This window comes from Propithecus coquereli, unplaced genomic scaffold (genome assembly GCF_000956105.1).
Source record: "Propithecus coquereli isolate 6110/MARCELLA unplaced genomic scaffold, Pcoq_1.0 Scaffold88, whole genome shotgun sequence".
NCBI classification, from domain to species: Eukaryota; Metazoa; Chordata; class Mammalia; order Primates; family Indriidae; genus Propithecus; species Propithecus coquereli.
The window spans coordinates 830,556-849,019 of NW_012155062.1; the positions used below are offsets into that span (position 1 = coordinate 830,556).

Here is an 18,464-nt window from a genome sequence, read left to right on the forward strand (position 1 = left end):
TAAACCCACTCTTGTTGGCCTGAGTAGGGTTGACCCTCTTGCCTCCAAGCTGCTGGTCTGGGCCAGCTGGAGGATAGCTTCCCCTCTAGTCACAGCAGTGAAGTGTCACCATGTAAATCCACACTAATCACAACAAAGCAAGGACCCTTCCTTCCTTCGGTTGTAGAGTGAAGGAAACATAATCCCCACCTCGTAACATTTTATTGTGTTTGTGAAGGTTTTCTTTTTCTAGTACTAAGAGATACAATGGAGACTCCGTGAAAGCACAAATTGTGACATGCCAGTAGTTTATTTGTAAGAGATTTTATTTTGTTGCTGTTGTGGTATGAGAATTTAAAACAATCTTAGAATACAAATTCAAACTTAGAATACAAACGAAGTCAACATTTTTGGCAGGAGGCACCAATAAAAAATGGGGCGGGGGTGTCGTACTTGTTATTGAATGCCGAATTCCCCTGAAGGGTCAAACACTCAAATGCGTCACAGCCAGGCAAGGCTAGTCCGTGAGCAGAACAGCCTGGGAAGGGATCTGGGGACCTGGGGAGCACACACCTCATGGGCAGGTGGAAGCAGCCACTGCTCAGCTCCAGCCAGTTGTTGCCATGGGGAAGGCAGACCTGTGTTGCCAGAGCTTCAGATACTTTTTAAGTGAAGTCAGAAATCCAGAATTTTATGTGAAATCACCCAAGGTCTACAAGTTAGCAATTGATTTGATTTTTTTAAACACTGCTAGGGCCAAACAAATCACATTGTGGGCCAGATTCAGCCCACGGGCGTCCGGTGTGTGCCCTGTGCGGCTGTGCCTTCTGTCAGAGCACATGTGCCCTCGTTCCAAACGGGGGCTCGTCAGTTTCCGCTGGGATTGGTGTGTGGGGTGGGAGGTGGCAGAAGGCAGGACGAGAAAAGTGACCAGTTTCCTTATCATGTTTGGTTATTTGTAGCAGCTGCTCTGACCTGACCTCATGCTTCCCATCTTGTCCCTAATTCCTCAAGAGAGTGCCTGAGGGTGCCAGATGCTCAGTGGAAGGGCAGATGAGTAAGGAGGCGTTGTATGACCACAGGGACAACTGTGGACTCACCCTGGCCCGTAAAGAAGCGATTAATAGCCAAGTGTGGTGGCGCGCGCCTGTAGTCCCAGCTGCTCAGGAGGCTGAGGCAGGAGGATCGCTTGAGCCCAGGAATTCAAGGCTGCGGTGAGCTATGATTGCACCACGGCACTCCAGCCTGGATCACAGAGTGGGACCCTGTCTCAAAAAAAAAAAAGAGAAGAAGAAGAAGCAGTTAGTTAATGTTGAGAATGTAACCAGGATTGGTGAACCATGGGGATTACTGCACGTTGTAAGTAAGAATATAAATACTCTTGAAGTGGCACCTTGAAAGAGAGAAGCATTGAAACCAGACAAAAGGAATATTTATATATAGAAAAAGACATCTTTAAGGAGATAGTTGCATGCGAAAGCCCCCTAGGAAGTAAAGGAAAGCTCCAGAGGCCTTGGATGCCTTAGTCAAAGGACAGGTCATCCAACCCATAGAGATAAATATGAGTGGCCCAGGGCTTCCCGTGATGGGCTGCAACTGTTGTAACTCTTGTGTGCTGGCCTATGGAATCAAGGATCTCACTACTATCCTCAAAGTGCAAACATATTAATATTAATATATTAATATTTTCTGTTTTAATGTCACGATCTATAGTACCCATTGGTTATGTTCTGTTAGAGTGGCTGCACTCAACTGGATCTTGCTCTCTACAAATACTGCTCTCTGTATTGTTAGAGCACCTCAAACAGGGCGTCAATGCTCGCTTATTAATTTGCTTAGTTAAGATGTGTTCTCCTGCATTTTGTATTTCCATATATTTAAAGATCAACTCAGTCCCTGCTCCGATGTATGTTTTTCTGCTTCATTTCCCCTTATATCCATGTTCCTGCTGATCCTGTGTTTGTCTATGTCACATCCTGACACCCAGCACCATCTTTGTGTCGTTCACCAAGGCCACGGGAGGGAACAAGTGAGTAAGTCAACAATTCATCATGGAATGCAGATTTAGTGAAAAGAAATGGGATTGGAAGAAAGTCTGTTAGCTGATGAGTTGAAATCCAAAGAGTCTGGGTTAGCTCTGAATCCATCAGAGTGGAAGAGAAAGTTATTTTGAGTAATCTGTAAATATAAGTGTACATGTTTTCCTCTGAAAAGCTCTGTGTGGATTAGAGGAAAAGCGACATATTTTTATACCAAGAAATTTGCTTGAGAACCTATTTTTATATTTTTATAAATAATACAATTTCTGATTTTAAAATTTTTTACAAATACAAATTGGTTTTCTTTTCATTTTAAACCTTATTGTGATTTCAGAGGAATTTTTAATGTTTATTCTAAGTGGACAATCTCGTTTGAGCATGGAATTAGTATCCTAATCCTTTCTCGGATAGACTCTGTATCTACTATAATTAAGACTATGTAAAAATGGTATACGCATATGGGAAAGGAATGAGAGGAAACATGGAAAATTAAATCAGATGATGGGTTTGAGGTATGGTATGGAGAGTGATTTTTTTTTCTGTTTATCATAATTATACTGTTTGTGTGGCTTAAAAAAAAGAAACAGCTCAAAATGAGAAAACGATGCATTCAGAATAAGAGTTTTCTTTTAAAAAGTAGGTCTTTTTACACTCTTGACCTTCTATTGGGAAGCCCATTTTCATCAGCATGCTGTATTTTCACTTTCTAGTAATGTACTCCTTACTGTTCAGCAGGGCACATCTTGATTAGAGAACTGAAAGAGGGCAAAATGAATTATTCCAGATACTCAAGTGTGGGTACGTAAGACAATTTTGATAATAAGAAAGACAAGTTGCAGGAAATAGAAAACAGAATCTTACTTCGGTGTCTGAGAGTTAACTCGGCAGAAGATAACTGCACACCAAGGCAGTCAAGAGGTCTGTATTTCTGTTCTTGACATCTGTAGGTGCCACTGTCACAGCCAATGGGGATGATGATAAGTGATGAGAAAATTAAGTGGGAGGTGTGTATCTTACCTTGACAGAAGGAAAGGATTGCCCCAGGCAGCCCCGAGGCCAGCGCTGACTGAAGACGTTCTGGGGCTTGCGGCAGGTCACTCTGGCACAGTCAGGCAAAGCTGTTTGAAGCAGAGGGCAATGCGATAATTCTGTGGTTTAAATTTGTGCTTAGATCTTTCTTTCTTTCTTTCTTTCTTTCTTTCTTTCTTTCTTTCTTTCTTTCTTTGAGGGGTAAACTGGAGGTTGTACTACAAATTGTAAAATATCCATTACTCTTGGTTATTTGGTATCTGTCTTATAGTTACGTGATTCCTGCAGAGATCCAGTATTAATTGCTCCATTCACAGCACCCAAGGATATGCCTATAGGAAATATTTGAATATGGTTTTGCTAAGATGTCCAGGCTGGTTCCCCAGCCCTGAGGCCCCTACTTACACCTAGGATGTGGTGAGGATTAGGTGTGGATCCTAATGTTGATCGTAGGGGGATATTCTAACCCCAGTCACTGCTCTGGCGAAGACGAACAGGGACAAATCCAGGAAAGCGAAGGACCACAGTGGAGATGCTGTGCTCACTGCTTCTGGAAAACCTGGCTGGGGACATTCAAAGAGAGGAAATGTGCTCCAAGGAAACACAAGCACCCATAACCTTTTTCATTTTGTTTGTTTAAATATAGATACTATTTTTGGTTATAAGACAGCTAACTTTTTTGCCTTTCTTTTCTGCTTCTGTCTTGTCTAGGAATTTATAAGTATTTGACTTTACTCAAAATGTGCAAAGAAGAATAATGGAAGCCCCTGAATATCTTGATTTGGATGAAATTGACTTTAGTGATGACATATCTGTAAGTATTACTACTTGCAAGCAATGCTTTCAAGATATTCTGCCTTTAACTTCATGAATTGCTTCCTCCGTTAGAGTCTGTATAGCCTCAGCTCTTCCAACTACATTTAGAAAATGACAGCAGAAATCCTGTGGGGCAGTCAAAGTGTGGTTTTGGGGGTCTCCTGGACTAAGAAGTGAATCCCACCTAAGTGCGTGAGTTTGGGAAGGCAAGGCATTTAGTTTCACTGAGCCTTTCATTCCTAATCTGTCCCAACATTGTCAAAATTATTGATTGAGTGCTCTATAAAATGCCTGCATACAGTAGGCACTTTCATAGGGTTAATTCCAGTTCCTTTATATGGCTGGCTATTCCACAGCCAGCATTCTCTAGAGTTCACAAGCACACAGAGTAAAGAACAGCCAAGTTGGCACTTAATAATTGATGAATAATAAAGAGAACCCTCGCAGCAGGTATCAAAGCACAGATTGGACACGGGAATGTTGAGGAGTATTTGTGCATTGATGAGGACTATCAGCTGACCTCTGAGGTCCCACTTAATTTTGTAATGCTGTGGGCTGATGAGTCTCTTGGTTCCCGTAACATTCACAAACGTCCTGCGGCTTAACTCAAGCCTGCTCGGAATGAATTGTCTACGTGCGCCTTGCTTAGAGCTGTGTGTGACTTATCCTGGGCTACACAATTCTACCATATCAGCAAACATGCTGGCCTCTAGTGCCCCAGCAAAATTGGCTAACTCTCAGGTATGTGCTAAGAAGGTGGTTGTTTCTGAACTAGCCACGTAACTTTTCTTCCCAGGACATCCAAGCTCACACTTCCATTGATCTCTCAGAGCTGAAGCTTGGCGTCACCACTCAAAGTCACCACTTTGAAACTGTCTCAAAACGATGAGCTTATGTTAACATGTCTCTGGTGGCAGTTTTATTACTCTATTTTACTCCTCACCGTGAAGTACAATATGCATGCTATGCACAAGAATTGAATTACTGGGATGAGTTTGATGAGTCACCTATTTTATACAACCTTGGATGAGTCTTCTTCTTGTACCAGGGAAATGTGAATTCAACACTTCTCTGTTTTCGCTTCCAGATAATTTTTATTAGTCCTCATTAAGACCAATGTGAAGTGAGTTTCTTCTTTTCATGGTGTCTGTCTGTCTGTCTCTTTCCCTCTAAATAACAATACTTGACATGAAAACATTCAGAGCATGGCTCTTTTATGGCCATTCCCCTCAAGGCATTTTGAGTGGAGTGGGGAAAGCAAGGAAAGTGAATGATACAGAGGGGGTGTGGAGGGAGGACGGAAGGTATGTAGAAAGGGAAACCATGTTAGGATTAGGATTAGGAGTAGCTCTCTGAGCTTGGATAATCAAGTTGTTTTAAGAACATAGGCTTTGAAGGTAGCCAACCTGGGCTCCTACCTTGTTCTGACCTTTCCTGTCTGGATGGCGTATTAACTTCACCTCCCTGAGATACCCATCTCACTTGTAAGATTGTTTTGAGGATTGAGTGAAAAAATAATCTATGTGAAACACTTAGCTTGGCACACAGTAAGTTGCTCTTAAAAATGGTAGCTTTTGTTATTACTTCAATGAATAATACAACAATATTTATATGACCAGTGGTGAAGAAAGAACTCGAGGGAAAAGAACAGGCATAATGTCAAGATTTTTTTTTTTAAATACAACAGAGCAGTTGTATTTACAGAAGAATCATCTGGCAGCAGCCCATAATTTTGATGAATTAGGAATCTCCACTTGAAAGATAATAAAATATGTTAAGCAATAACTAAAGCTGTTTAGCAAATGAGGCTATAGGATTATGCAATAGTTGAGCTAAAGCTTGACCACTCTGAAACATAAAGATACCCATCTGTAATTGTGTAACAGCACCCAAACTTTCCCCTCTTAGACACATTTCTATTGTTTGGAGCATTTCAACTTAAATCAGATTTTGAAATTGTATAGAATTGAAATTCTATGAAATTGCATAGAATTAATCGTGCAATAAATAATGGCTAACATTTGTTGATCATTTACTGTGGGACAGGAACTATCTTGGTTAATCTTTACAACAACCCTATAAAGGTTCTGTTATTACCTTCATTTTATAGATGAGGAAACTGAAGCATGAAGATCTTACATAACTTGTCCAGGGTCACCCAGCTAGTTAGGAGTACCCTGTCTCCAGAACATCCTCTTTTAGCCACAATTCTTAACTGCCTCTCCAGGATGAATATAGTTTATTGCAGTGGTTCACATCAGAGGCTATTTTACCTGCCCCACCTCTACCCCAGAAATATTTGGCAATACCTGGAGACATTTTTTGTTGTCATAATGGGGAGATACTACTAGCATCTAGTGGATAGAGACCAGAGATGCCTCTAAACATCATACAATGCACAGGACAATACCCTATGACAAAGAATTATCCAGTCCAAAATGTCAGTGGTACTGAAGGATGAGAAATCTTGGTCTATTTTAATCCACTTGAAACTGAAGAAGCTCTACTTTGACTGGCAACATTTGCAATATAGTAGATTATTTTATAATACGTCAGTATGATGCATGTTTAATACTTTAAACATGCCAGAATCATATTGTTGTTACTTAATGACTTCATGGAGAAAGAATTGGAGATAGCCTCCTAAATATTGAAATGATTGTTCTTGGCCTATTTAGGGAAACTAGGAGCAATGGATGTTACAGCTGCTTTAAGGATTAAATGGAGATTATTCAGATAATAAAATTGAAAAAGGAAGATGTTTTCAATGTGCTAATTCACTGGCATAAAAAGAAATGTAGTTTCCCATGAACATGCTTGTATTTTTAGGATTCCGTAAACCTCCATCTCTGACAGCCCTTAAGCCTCTTTCCTGGTTAAGTGGTGGAGGCGGGGGCGGGGGGGAGGGGGAAGTGCACATTACATTTGAAAAAGATGTTTACAGAAAAGATGCCCAAGTGTAAAACTCCTCTCTTACTCTCCAGCCATATCCCTATTACGTAGTCTGGGCTTTCTGTTTCATGGTTTTTCCCTGTGGTCATGAGCCTAGTTCTTGTTTTAATTAAAACACAAGCTGTGTATTGGTAGAAAAAACAACTTAAAACTTTTTTGCCTTTACCTAATAAGACAAAACACGGCAACAGAATTATTTTGAAGTTTCCCAGACTCAAAAATAATGCACGTCCTTTGCAAAATGCGAAGTTTAAGCTGTGCATTCTTGTAATGCTGCCATCTAAAAGGGCAGACCAGTCACTGTGGACTGTGGGGCAGAGACGACGACACATAAACACGAAGGTCGAAGTAGGGCTTTTCTGTCTCTGCAAGTGGGTTTACAGATTTCTCTCTCTTATTCCTGTGGGAGCCAGATCCCTCTGTCTTAAAAACAAAAACCCTCTGGAATTCTTAGGAGCTATGGTGGATTTATTTTATTAAGAGAGGCCAATTGACTATTCTCAAAAATAGTGTCATACACAGGACTGAATAAAGCAGAGGCCGAACCCTGGATCTATAGAAGAGCTTCGCTCACAGCCCGGTCCATCGAGTGCTGGCTGCGCCCCACGCTGAGCTGAACTCTTCAAGTAGTTCTCTTATTCAAGCCTCACATCAACTCTGTGAGGCAGGCTTTATTTTTATTCTGTTTGGCAGATGAGAGAAGTGAGGCTTAGGGTGGTTGTGTGACGTTCACAAGATTGTAAGTGGCGGGGCCCGGACTGAAATTCAGAACAGTTTGACCACATATCTCTTTCCCTCTCCAGCGGTGTAGTTGTGTAGAAGCATCTCTGGACCAGTCATGTCCCCCATCCTAGCACCAGTTGGCACTGAAGCAATTACAAATTGCTGTTTGGAAGTAAGGGAATTGGTATACATTGTAAATAAATAAAATAAAATCAGCTAAAGAGAATTTAAGTAAATCTCTTCATTCTACTGTACCTCATCTTATGCATCTGTAAAATGATAATAATCATCTCTACTTATTACTCTGTATTTTATAGAGAAAACATGAAAATTTTTATATATATACATGTATTATGTAAACACACATATATACGTAAACATATATGTACACACACATACACATATTTATACATTCCCATATACATATAGCTACATATATATACATGCAAATATATACACATATGTACATGCACACATACACACAAATAGAAGCAGTGAAATATTTTATTCCTCTACACAGGAATTTTTGTTGCCTTTCTGAATCACTCTGACTGCAAATTTAATGAAAGTTGACATTGCTTTTTGGCAATTGCATAACCTATTTTTTGTTCAGGTCAAATAAGATCAAGATAAAAAGAAGTGTCCTTCCACTTTACCATCCTCTTTGATCCAAGCCCTTGCAACCTACAGTAATAGCACGAAATTATGTGGGTTTATTTTCCTAAGGTGCTTGAACCACTGAGTGACAGAACAATTCTTATGGCAAACTAATCTCACTTTCAGTGAGTTTTCACATTTTCCATCCCACAGACTGTACATCACGTTCACTAAAGTATCTTCTCTTTTTGTATTCACCACCTTTTACTCAGGTCAGTCCATGGACACTTCCCTAGATTTCGCTGTGTTTTGACAAAGACCCGTCTCACAGCAGTGGGAGACCTTCAGCAAGGGGATGTGGAGCCCATCAAGTGGGCTCAGGCAGTGAGTTGGGGCAGGCAAAGAATACAGCTTTGCCCTGACTTCAGGTGTGAAAAAGAGTATGAAGATATCCAAGGTGCAGCGAACCTGGCTTGCCCTTCCTCTCCGGCAAGGAATCTGCAAGAGTAAAATGGATCCTGTTACACTTCCTTCTGCTCTTCCTCAAAGGACACAAGACTTCCACGTGGCCTCTGGGTGCCTCAGTCCCTTCCTCACTGTCCCTGTCCATCAGCCCTGCTCTTCCTAGCTAGTCGCCCTGCTCTTATCTATATTAAAAATTTTCTTGATGTTTCTCAGTATGATCTACTTTCAGCAACTCTTCAGAATGCCCCACCTTTTTGCAGTGTTCTTTTTGTAATATCCTGCCTTTGGGTCTAACTCACCTCTTGTTCTTCCCTTCTCCAGCCCTGCATCATCAGAAACCTCACACCGTGTTCTAGCATTATATGCCATATGTGTTATCTTGTTTTCTTAACACCTGCCAGGAAATAATTAGGGCTTATCTAATCCAGAAGAGATGAATGTTGATGTCCCAGAGCTGGGGTTAAACCCCAGGACTAGAACTCAGGTTCCCGGGCTCCAAATCTTGGACTGGACACTTCTGCCAGAGAAGCAGGGAGCAACCTTCTGGATAACGTGATTTCCAAGAAAAATGAGCAACTGCCAGATTTTTTGGATTTATCCTTCTCTTACTCTGCAGATGGCCCTAGAAGTTCTTAGCTTGCCTGATAGTCATAGGATTTCTTAGATTGACTATGCAGGTTACTTATACAAACTGTTTACCTTTTAATCACAATTTAGCTTTTATGGCAGTCTACTCAACAGGCATTTCTTAAACATTAACAGTGGTGCCAGGCATGGTTCTACACTTGGCGTGAATGACATAGACTTGGTCTCTGCTCTCACAGAGTTTATAGTATGCTATATTAACGATTGAGCACATTAGACTTGGTCTATGCTCTCATAGAGTTTATAGCATGCTATATTAACAATTAAGCACATTATGAATTGTCAGGTTAACTTGATGGTAGGTCACATTTAATTACATTAAACTCCATTCTTGACAGTCATTATATTTTGACAGTGATTGATTTTTGGCTCAAATTAAAACTAGACCATTATTGAAGTTGAATAAGATTTATGACTGGCCATCTAGCCAACTGCAAGATACATTTTTCTTTTAATTCTTTTGTAATTTATAATTTTTGCTTCAATAATTATCATTACATTGGATTCATTTTTAAATGCTCATCTTGATACTTTTAAATATAAATAATAATAATAGCTAACATATATTGAATATTGTGCATCGGACACTATTCCCCATGTTTTACAGTATGAACTTATAATCTTCACAGCCACACTCTGATGTAGATACAGTCATGACCCTCTTTTACCAATGAAGAAACAGATATACAGGAGTTAAGTAACTAAGATTAATTAGCTAGGAAATGGTGAAATTAGGATATAATGCAGACAGTCTGGCTCTAGAATGCATGTTTTTAACCACTGCATTGAGTGTTACTTCTTCTGGACCCTTTCATCACCTCTGGCCTTGCCAGTCCACCTAGATCTCTTCTCCACCCATGCGCACTTCTCACGGTAGAAGGAGGCCATTCAGTACTGTGATCTCACCACCTTTACCAGTGCGAACCTTCATCTTTTGCCTGACTACACGTTACATTAATTGCATTAGCATTGCAATAAAGTAGTTCTTGGTGTACTCTTAAAATGGTTAAAAAGAATTACTGAGTTTTCCCAAATAACACCAGAAACAATGTCTTAGCATAAAAGAATTTTATTATTATTAATTTTTTTAAAAAAACCTCTTGGAAAATGTACAAAATAAGGAACAAAGCAAAATTCAAATGCATTTAAAAATAGAATTAACTGTAATAATATTCTAAATGGTAGAAAGAAATGTATTTAGAGCAGAGTGGGATAGCTATATGAAATTATGGGTCAGAAGTATCTGTATTGTATAGAGGTGGTGGTTGAAACTCTGGGAGTCATTAAGGTCACCTGTAAAAACATGGAATATGGAAAGAGAAGAATGTTCCAAGGAAGGAACTATGCAGAAGTGGTTGGGGGAAAAGAAGATTCTCCAAAAGAAAGAGGAAAGAAGTTTTCAGAGACCTAGGAAGAAAGCTAAGGGAGCAAAAAGGTAGAGGGAGGGGTTAAGAAGTTTAGAGAAGAGAGTAGTCAATAGTGGCAAATAGATAATTATAAAGATAAGGGTTGAAAAGTACCCATTGGATTTTCCAGTTTAGACCCATTAGCGGCCACAATAAGCACAGTGTCTGTGGGGTAGTGGGGCAGAACCATGACATGGAGGCTGGAAGAGCAAATGCAGAGATGAAGGAATAGAAACAAGAACAGAAACATTCTTTCAAACAAAGATGGTTGATGAACCCAAGAGCAGGGAAGCCCATACTCAGTCAGGGAGGCAGAGTGCCCTGAGGTAGTGGGGGTGCTTGTTTGTATAGGATCAGAAAAAAAAGCCAACACTGAGTGGCTGACGAGGAGGAAAGAGGAAGGATGATGGCAGGGCACGAGTCCTGAGGATATGGGGAAAAAGGAAACCTGAGCACAGGTGAAGAGCTAGCAGTGACGGCGTGGACCGTTAGTGCCATGTCCTCAGAGGGGGCAGTGGAGTGCGATATGTTATGGAGGATGTGAAGTCAGAACATCCCTCCTGGATTGGAAGGGCAGACCTTTAGAGAGGTGGACGACGTTTTAGAAAAATATTATGTTCTGAAAATCCCACTTCAGCTATGTGTCTTTGCTTTTTTTTTTTTTTTTTTTTTTGTGACCGTCTCACTCTGTTGCCCAGGCTAGAGTGAGTGCCATGGCGTTAGCCTAGCTCACAGCAACCTCAAACTCCTGGACTCAAGTGATCCTTCTGCCTCAGCCTCCTGAGTAGCTGGGACTACAGGCATGCGCCACCATGCCTGGTTAATTTTTTCTATATATTTTTAGTTGTCCAGATAATTTCTTTCTATTTTTTTTAGTAGAGATGGGGTCTCGCTCTTGCTCAGGCTGGTCTCGAATTCCTGAGCTCAAACAATCCGCCCTCCTCAGCCTCCCAGAGAGCTAGGATTATAGGCCTGAGCCACCGTGACTGGCCTGTCTTTGCTTTTATCCTAACTTTGCTTGTATGCATTACTGTCATTGTTTTTATTGTGTGCCTGCTGAGATACCTGCCTGAATTTTAGAGAGCCCTGTGAGAATTTCACCATAGTCGTTTGGTTGGCTAGCCTGATTATTTCTTTTGGAAACCAATGGGATCTTAGTTCTTTAAAAGTCTCTAGCTTGAAAAGGTGCTTGGGATGTTAGTTCTTTCATTTTTTTGTGGCTCATTACTATTTGAGTAATGTCTGCTTGTTCACCCAACTGGCTCCAGTTTTAAGGAATAAGGGCCAAAGCTTTTCAGTCCTGAAAAACATCTAGAGTGGTCGGAGAGCCCCATAGCCCAATGTAGAAATCATGCACTGTCATTAAGAATCTCACGCATGTTCCAACTGTTTTGCATGGCAGGGAGACAAAACTGACTGGTGTAGGCTGGGATATATAGGATTGTCTTGTGCTATATCGACTCTGTATTTGTGAAGCTAAGTTTTCAGTGTCAGCCCTTGGCCATGGACTCTCTTGGGTGAGAACAGAACAAAGAGAAGCCAAGTAACGTGCTGACATAGACGGAGCTATCTCTCCTTTCCTTCCTAGTTGCAGCTCGGCCCCTCTTTCCTGCCTCGTTACTCGTATCTTCATCTACTGAGCTTAAAATCCTGACAGGAATGAAGGCGAGGAGGGAAGGGCTGTGTGGCACACATGAAAACAGTTTAGACAGAAGAGACAAAAACATTTAACAGCACTTTACAGTTTGCAAAATGACTTCGACTACATTATCTCACATAATTATCTGTGTTTTGCAGATAAGGAAACTGACCCCCAGAGATATGAAATGAATTATTTGTCCAGAACCACGGAGTTGATAAATGTCACAGCTGGTCCCCCTCCTCATCCTTCACCCCAGGCCATAAAATTGCCTTCCATGAAACTTAGGAAGTGGGGGGCACAGCAGGAGATGTGTGGCAAGTGAGCGAAGGAAGCTTCATCTGCATTTACAGCTGCTCCCCATCGCTCACTCGAACAAACACTCGAATCATGGACTGAGCTCCACCTCCCTCCACCCTCCCCATCCGTGGAAAAATTATCTTCCATGAAACCAGTCCCTGGTGCCAAAAAGGTTGGGGACCACTGCTTTATGCAAAGGCTAAGGCATCAGCCGGTACTCATACTATTTAATATTAATGTATGAAGAGTGTTTTTTTCCTTTAAATATGTCATGATTGTATTGCTAGACTTGTAATTATGAGTTTTTCTAAGAAGATTAATGCTATATAAATATTAACTGCTATCATTATTATTACTGCTACCAAAATTCATTTCATTTTGAGGAATTATTTAATTCAATTCTCTAAGTGTCTAGTGTCTTAGTTAAATAAAATATTGTCCATACCCTCAGAAAACAGAGAAAGCAGTTATGTAAACATACAGATGAACGTCACGTGAGGACTTCTGTAATGGACATCTGCCTAAGAGAAGGAAATAATATAGAGCCGTGGTTCTCAAACTTCATTGTGCCTCAGAATCACCGGGATAACTTATGAAAAAACAGATTTCTGGGCTCCACCCTCATAGTTCCTGATTCAGTAGGTCCGGGATGGGGCCCAAGAACGTGAATTCCTAACAAGTGCCTAGGGGGTATCAATGCCACTAGTCCAGAGACCACACTTTGAAAGCTGACGTTACTTCCATCTAAGGGTCGTAGAAGATATTGTAGTAATTACCCCCAGGCAAAGTTTGAAGAATTAAAATGCATTGGCCTAGTAAAATGGGTAGAATATCATTTCAGGTAGATGGAATAGCATACGTAAAGATATAGGCAGGTAAAACAAGGGGAACCACGAGGAATTTGTTATTGCCACAATCAAAAGAGAAGTGGACAGTGGTAAGAGATGAGCCTGAGCTCACGGAAGGCTTCATGTGCCGTGCTCAGGCAGGTGGTCTTTGTCCTGTATGCTGTGCAGAGCCGCTGAAACATTTAAAACAGACACTCCTTAGTCAAATTGGCATTTCAGAAAGTGAATTAATTTTTGTGCCAATATGAAGGTTTGGAAGAAAATCCCATTTATTGCCTTTAAACGTCTCTAATATTATGCCGAGGGATTAGTCGAATGTGTGTGCATCGTGGTATTTTAGTCAAACAGTTACTCAGTCCCTGTGTGCCATGCACATGTACAAGTCAAAGACATCATCCTTTCTGTCAGGTGCTTGTGGGAGGCGGCACTTACAGACAGGAAACAACAGAGCACAAGACAAGGCAGAAATTTACCAACGGAAGAAAAGAGAAAGGTCAGTAAGGGCTGAAGCAATCAGCCAGGGCATCACAGAGAAGGCAGAACACAAGCCGGCTTTGCTTGTGCAGTGGTGGCATTTGCAGGGTGTGAGGAGGGCATTATGGCCACGGGACCCTAGCGCAAAAGAACAAAAGGCGAACTAGACTTCGGATGCACAAGGATGTTGAAGAGGCTAGGGCAGCTGGTCAGCCTTTGGCAAGGGCTGTTCTTGAGATGTGGTGGAGAAGCAGAAAAGAGGTTTAGAAAAGAAATTTGGATCAAAAAGCCTATTTACACTGGGAATAACCTCTGGAAGAATTCTAGAAAAGGAATAAATTAGGGCAACAGAGCGATAGGAAATATAACGCTTCTCAACTAACTGCAAGCCTCCTCTCCTCTCTTATCACCCGAGGGCAATAGGAATGAAGGGGACAGGCTACAAAAGCTTGGGTTGAGGGGCAAGGGGCAGGGAAGATGCTCTGGGCTTTGGTTCTGATAGTAACAGTCGTTACTGCCTTGGGAGCTGGCCGTTGTCCTGAGAACGAGGTGGGTTGACGACCTGACAGCTCCTTATAAAAGACCGTCTGTCTGCCCTTTGAACTGGGATGCCGGCGGGAAGCCTTCCATTCCAGCTCCCAGATGATAACACAATGCACACCTGCAAGGGAGACTTCCTGGGTCATTTGCTTATTCCAAATTTTGCAAATACAGAAACGTTCTTGCACGTTGGTTTTGTGAGTTGTGTATTTCTGTGCATTTCTTCACTTAAGAACTTAACCGTCTTCAAAGCATTCCCTCCAGCTTTCTCTTCCATCCAAAGGGCAGTGTTTGTACCTACCGAAACAAATCCACAAATTGATTTTGTCTTGTGTCCTTATAAAGACTGATGGATTTGTTCACAGTGTAGATTGCAGTCACTGAATTTGACATTCCATACTCTCTTAAAATTATCTAAAACTTTAATTTTCTGGTTAACACATCATCCTTTTCTTAGATTGCTGTACTTTTTATTCTATTCCTAGGAGCAGCACATGACTTTTTCCTCAAGATCATTATTGCCAAAGAATTAAAACGCGTGCCTTCATAAAAGTGACTTCCTGTGCGACTATGGGTGGAAAGGCAGAGTGCCAATTTGATGGAGGGTGAGGCAGTGGGCATGGCTCAGCTAGGCTAGTCTCTGCCCGTGGCTTCGTCCCCACACCAGCCAGGCAGCCTGTGCTGGTGCTGCTCAAATTTAAACCTCATCAAATTAAAACTTACTACGCACTACGGGCTTTGAGGGCAAAGAGGAAGAGTTGAAGCTATGGCTATGAAATCAGAGATCCTGATGTTTCTGACTTTAGGGTGGGGGGTTTCATGACTTTAGGATACATTTGTCTGGAAATGCAGAGAGAAATCCACCCATTTTAATCAGATGTATAGCATTAAGCCCAGTGAACAAACCTTATTGAATTTCTCATTAACCATATTTAAACACAATCAATCTTAAATTTCCTCTTTATAAAATTTTGTCTCGGAAGAAAAGCAAAAGAAAAGGAGAGAGGGCGAGATTTTGCCAAAGGGTGTTTCCTGGGGTGCATGGCAACCGAAACGAAAGGCCCAGTTTTAATTGAATTATAGACTGTGTAATTATTTAACCTGTACCAGCTGGTCTCCAGAAGCTACCAGATTCCTTAGAGAGCTTGTACTTGGCTAGAAACATAAGGTACCTTATTAATACCAAGAAAAATGCTTTCTGTACCTGTGTTACCCCTAACCCCCAAAGAACATAATGTGAAAGGAAAAAATACTTTGAGGTTCGTTTTTGGCTTAAGAGGCAGTCATCCCTCTCTCTGGGTATGTGAGCGGATTTCCTAAAGCACCTGTAGTCTCTGAGGAATGGCCAACATAAACAGGGTATTATTGCATCAGGCAGGTAAGAGTAATTTCTCTAATTAGTCATTTGAGATTTCATTTTTCACTTGGAAATACTGGAAATTTAATTTGTTTGTGACACATAATTGGCAAACTGACAATATCTACAACTGTGCCTCCCTCTGTCTTGCTGTCCTGATATCCTGGGAAATGCACAAGGGAATCTCGATGTGGACGCTTTGCTTCAGCTATCGACATCAAGCTAACTAAAGTACCTTCTTATTGATAAATGTGTCCTAATTACACATTCTTCACTTGTAATGGTACAATAATTCTAATGAGTTTCCCATGGTCATTTTTCCTCTAGATTAAATGTTTTTTCTCAATCCCTCCAAATTTTGCAATGGCAAAATAATTTATGACGTATGCTCATTTACAGAAGCCCACTGTTCTTAGAGCCAAAGAGCGAAATGTTTTTAGGAAGCTGCATTTTATGAATTAATGTGTGAGCATGATTGAAGACAGTCCCTGACTTGGCTGTTGATTAAAGAAAGAGTTCATCCTATTTATTTTGTTTTAAAACACCCCACTCTAAAGAAAGATTGATTGGCATCAAATGTAGTCCCCATAAATCATAGCTATTGATTTTTGCATTTGTTTTAGTGCTTCTGATTTTGTGCCCCCTTGTGTCATAATTTGTCACCCTGATAACCAGCCCTGGAGTTGGTGCTGGGACTGAGCCTGGAAGGTGGTTTCTTTCAATTCAGCCAAATCTGCACGTGGTGCAGATGAGCTCCCAAACACAGAGCCACGCCCCTCTTACTTCTCATGACATTATCTTGGTATTTCCCATGGAGATTACAGATGCCACACGGTAAAATCTGTGGCAAGTGGCAACATCAGGGGTTTTTAGACCTGTCTCCTGACTGCCCTGGGTGTTGCAGGAAGCTGGGTGCTTCCCCACTTGGCTTTTGACACAGAAACTGACTGCTAGGATTTCGAATGCAAATATTAAGGCCGTCTTCTGGAAACTCTCAAGGTCAGACAATTCTTCTGTCTTTTACAAGTAGCAGAAGCAATGGGAGTAGATTATCTGCTGGCTATAGCCCACCTTTTGGGTAAAAGAAGGGCTGTTCAGCCTCTTCCTAGTCTCCGTATGCTCAGATGCTTGTAGGTAGAGCTTGGGGTGCTGCCACATCACCAAACAGCCCATTGAGTGTAAAATGAGGTGAACTTTCTGAATATACCTGCGGAACCCAAGTATCGCTTCTTGTGTTTTGTTTTTCTGGCCTATTTGGGTGAATGCTCTCATTTTAAATTGTTATTTTACACCCTTTCTCCTCTGGCTTCCCATTCAGTATTCAGTCACATCACTCAAGACCATCCCGGAACTGTGCCGAAGATGTGACTCGCAAACCGACGACCGATCAGGTAGGTTTTGCTCCTCACCTCCGCCCCTAATCCAGAGTCAGTGTTTAGGGCCCCAGGAAGGCTGTTTTCCCCACAGCGGTAGCTCCTGCTCTCTGTTTGCTTTTCCCTTTATGGCTTCTCCACTCACACCCCCCCAACCCCCACCTTCAACAAACAGATGTTAGGTCATCCAAAAAAGGATAACGGCACAGGGAGGCCCTAATGAGGACTCAGCTGTATACAAATAAATGTAAGAGATCATCTCGGCATCTCCAAACCACAGTGTATGCAGCAATTTACGGAAAACCCGAGAAACCATTGGTGACAAAACATAATGATGCAGGCGCCAATGAAAAAATGTTGGATGCATTTACTACCCATATGGCAAGGACCAGCTTGGGGGATGGTGCTTTGCCAAAGTCGGAAACCCTATCAGGGATGGGACATGATAGAATCTGCAATAAGCCATACTGTAACAGTTAAGATTAAAGCAAAGCTTTGGAGTTTAATAGTGTAAACTAAACAGAGAATTATGGCATATAGATGAAAACCAGCTGGTTAACCTTTTCTCCTTGCCCTACCCACCCAAAAAAAGTACATTCGGGCTTTTTTTTTCTTTTTTTTTTTCCTGTCTGTAAATCAAATTAAGCCTCTCTGCCTTTCTCTCTGTGATGGGTAAAAATGAAAATAAAAAGGGTTATTGATGGGAATGATACCATGATATTAAACTGTGAAACGATGTTTATTATTTTTTCCAAGTAATTACTCTAAGGCATCACCATTAACCTTGCCAAAGCTGGACCTCCTCTGATAATAACTGGAGTTCTGAGAACCATGGGTGATGGAAGGCTCAAGATAATCCTCAAATTACATATATCATGTTTAAAAATAAATAAATGTGCCTTACCTATACAGCTACTAGAATTCTAGGTCTTTCTAACTGAAAGGACTTTTACAAAACTAATTTACTTTTCCCCTGGACTGTTTGTTTTCTTTTGACATTTTGCTTAGATGAGGTGGAGAAAATAATGTCTTTCTAGGTTTGTTTATCTCCATGTTTTTGGTGAGAGTGAAAGTAATGCTTCCATGTTTGGGTCAGAAATATCACAGAAGATAGTTGTAAGTTCAAATAGAAGTTTTCATTTACCTTCAGTTTTTTATTTCAGCAACACTCAAGTTTCTATAGAGTTTAACAGAGGCTTTTGGCTATAAGCCTTATAAGGATGTGTCTCCTTAAAAAGCAGTGCCTGTTTCAAAGTGTCAGCAATGACTGTGATTGGTGACA

General features: G+C 41.1%; 1 protein-coding gene across 7 annotated transcripts in view; it reads left to right on the forward strand.

Moving 5' to 3' along the window:
* Window positions 1–18,464, forward strand: part of SNCAIP (synuclein, alpha interacting protein) — a 145,394-nt gene that overhangs the window by 64,903 nt on the left and 62,027 nt on the right. For 4 of the 7 annotated variants that reach the window (XM_012664267.1, XM_012664269.1, XM_012664273.1 and 1 more), the window contains exons 1-2: window positions 3,758–3,861; window positions 17,128–17,200. In XM_012664267.1, coding sequence (XP_012519721.1) covers window positions 3,805–3,861; window positions 17,128–17,200 — 130 coding nt within the window. In that variant the 5' untranslated portion in view covers window positions 3,758–3,804. Of the gene's footprint in view, window positions 1–3,757; window positions 3,862–17,127; window positions 17,201–18,464 lie in introns of those variants that run through there. The other 3 variants (XM_012664272.1, XM_012664270.1, XM_012664271.1) reach the window with 1 other exon arrangement.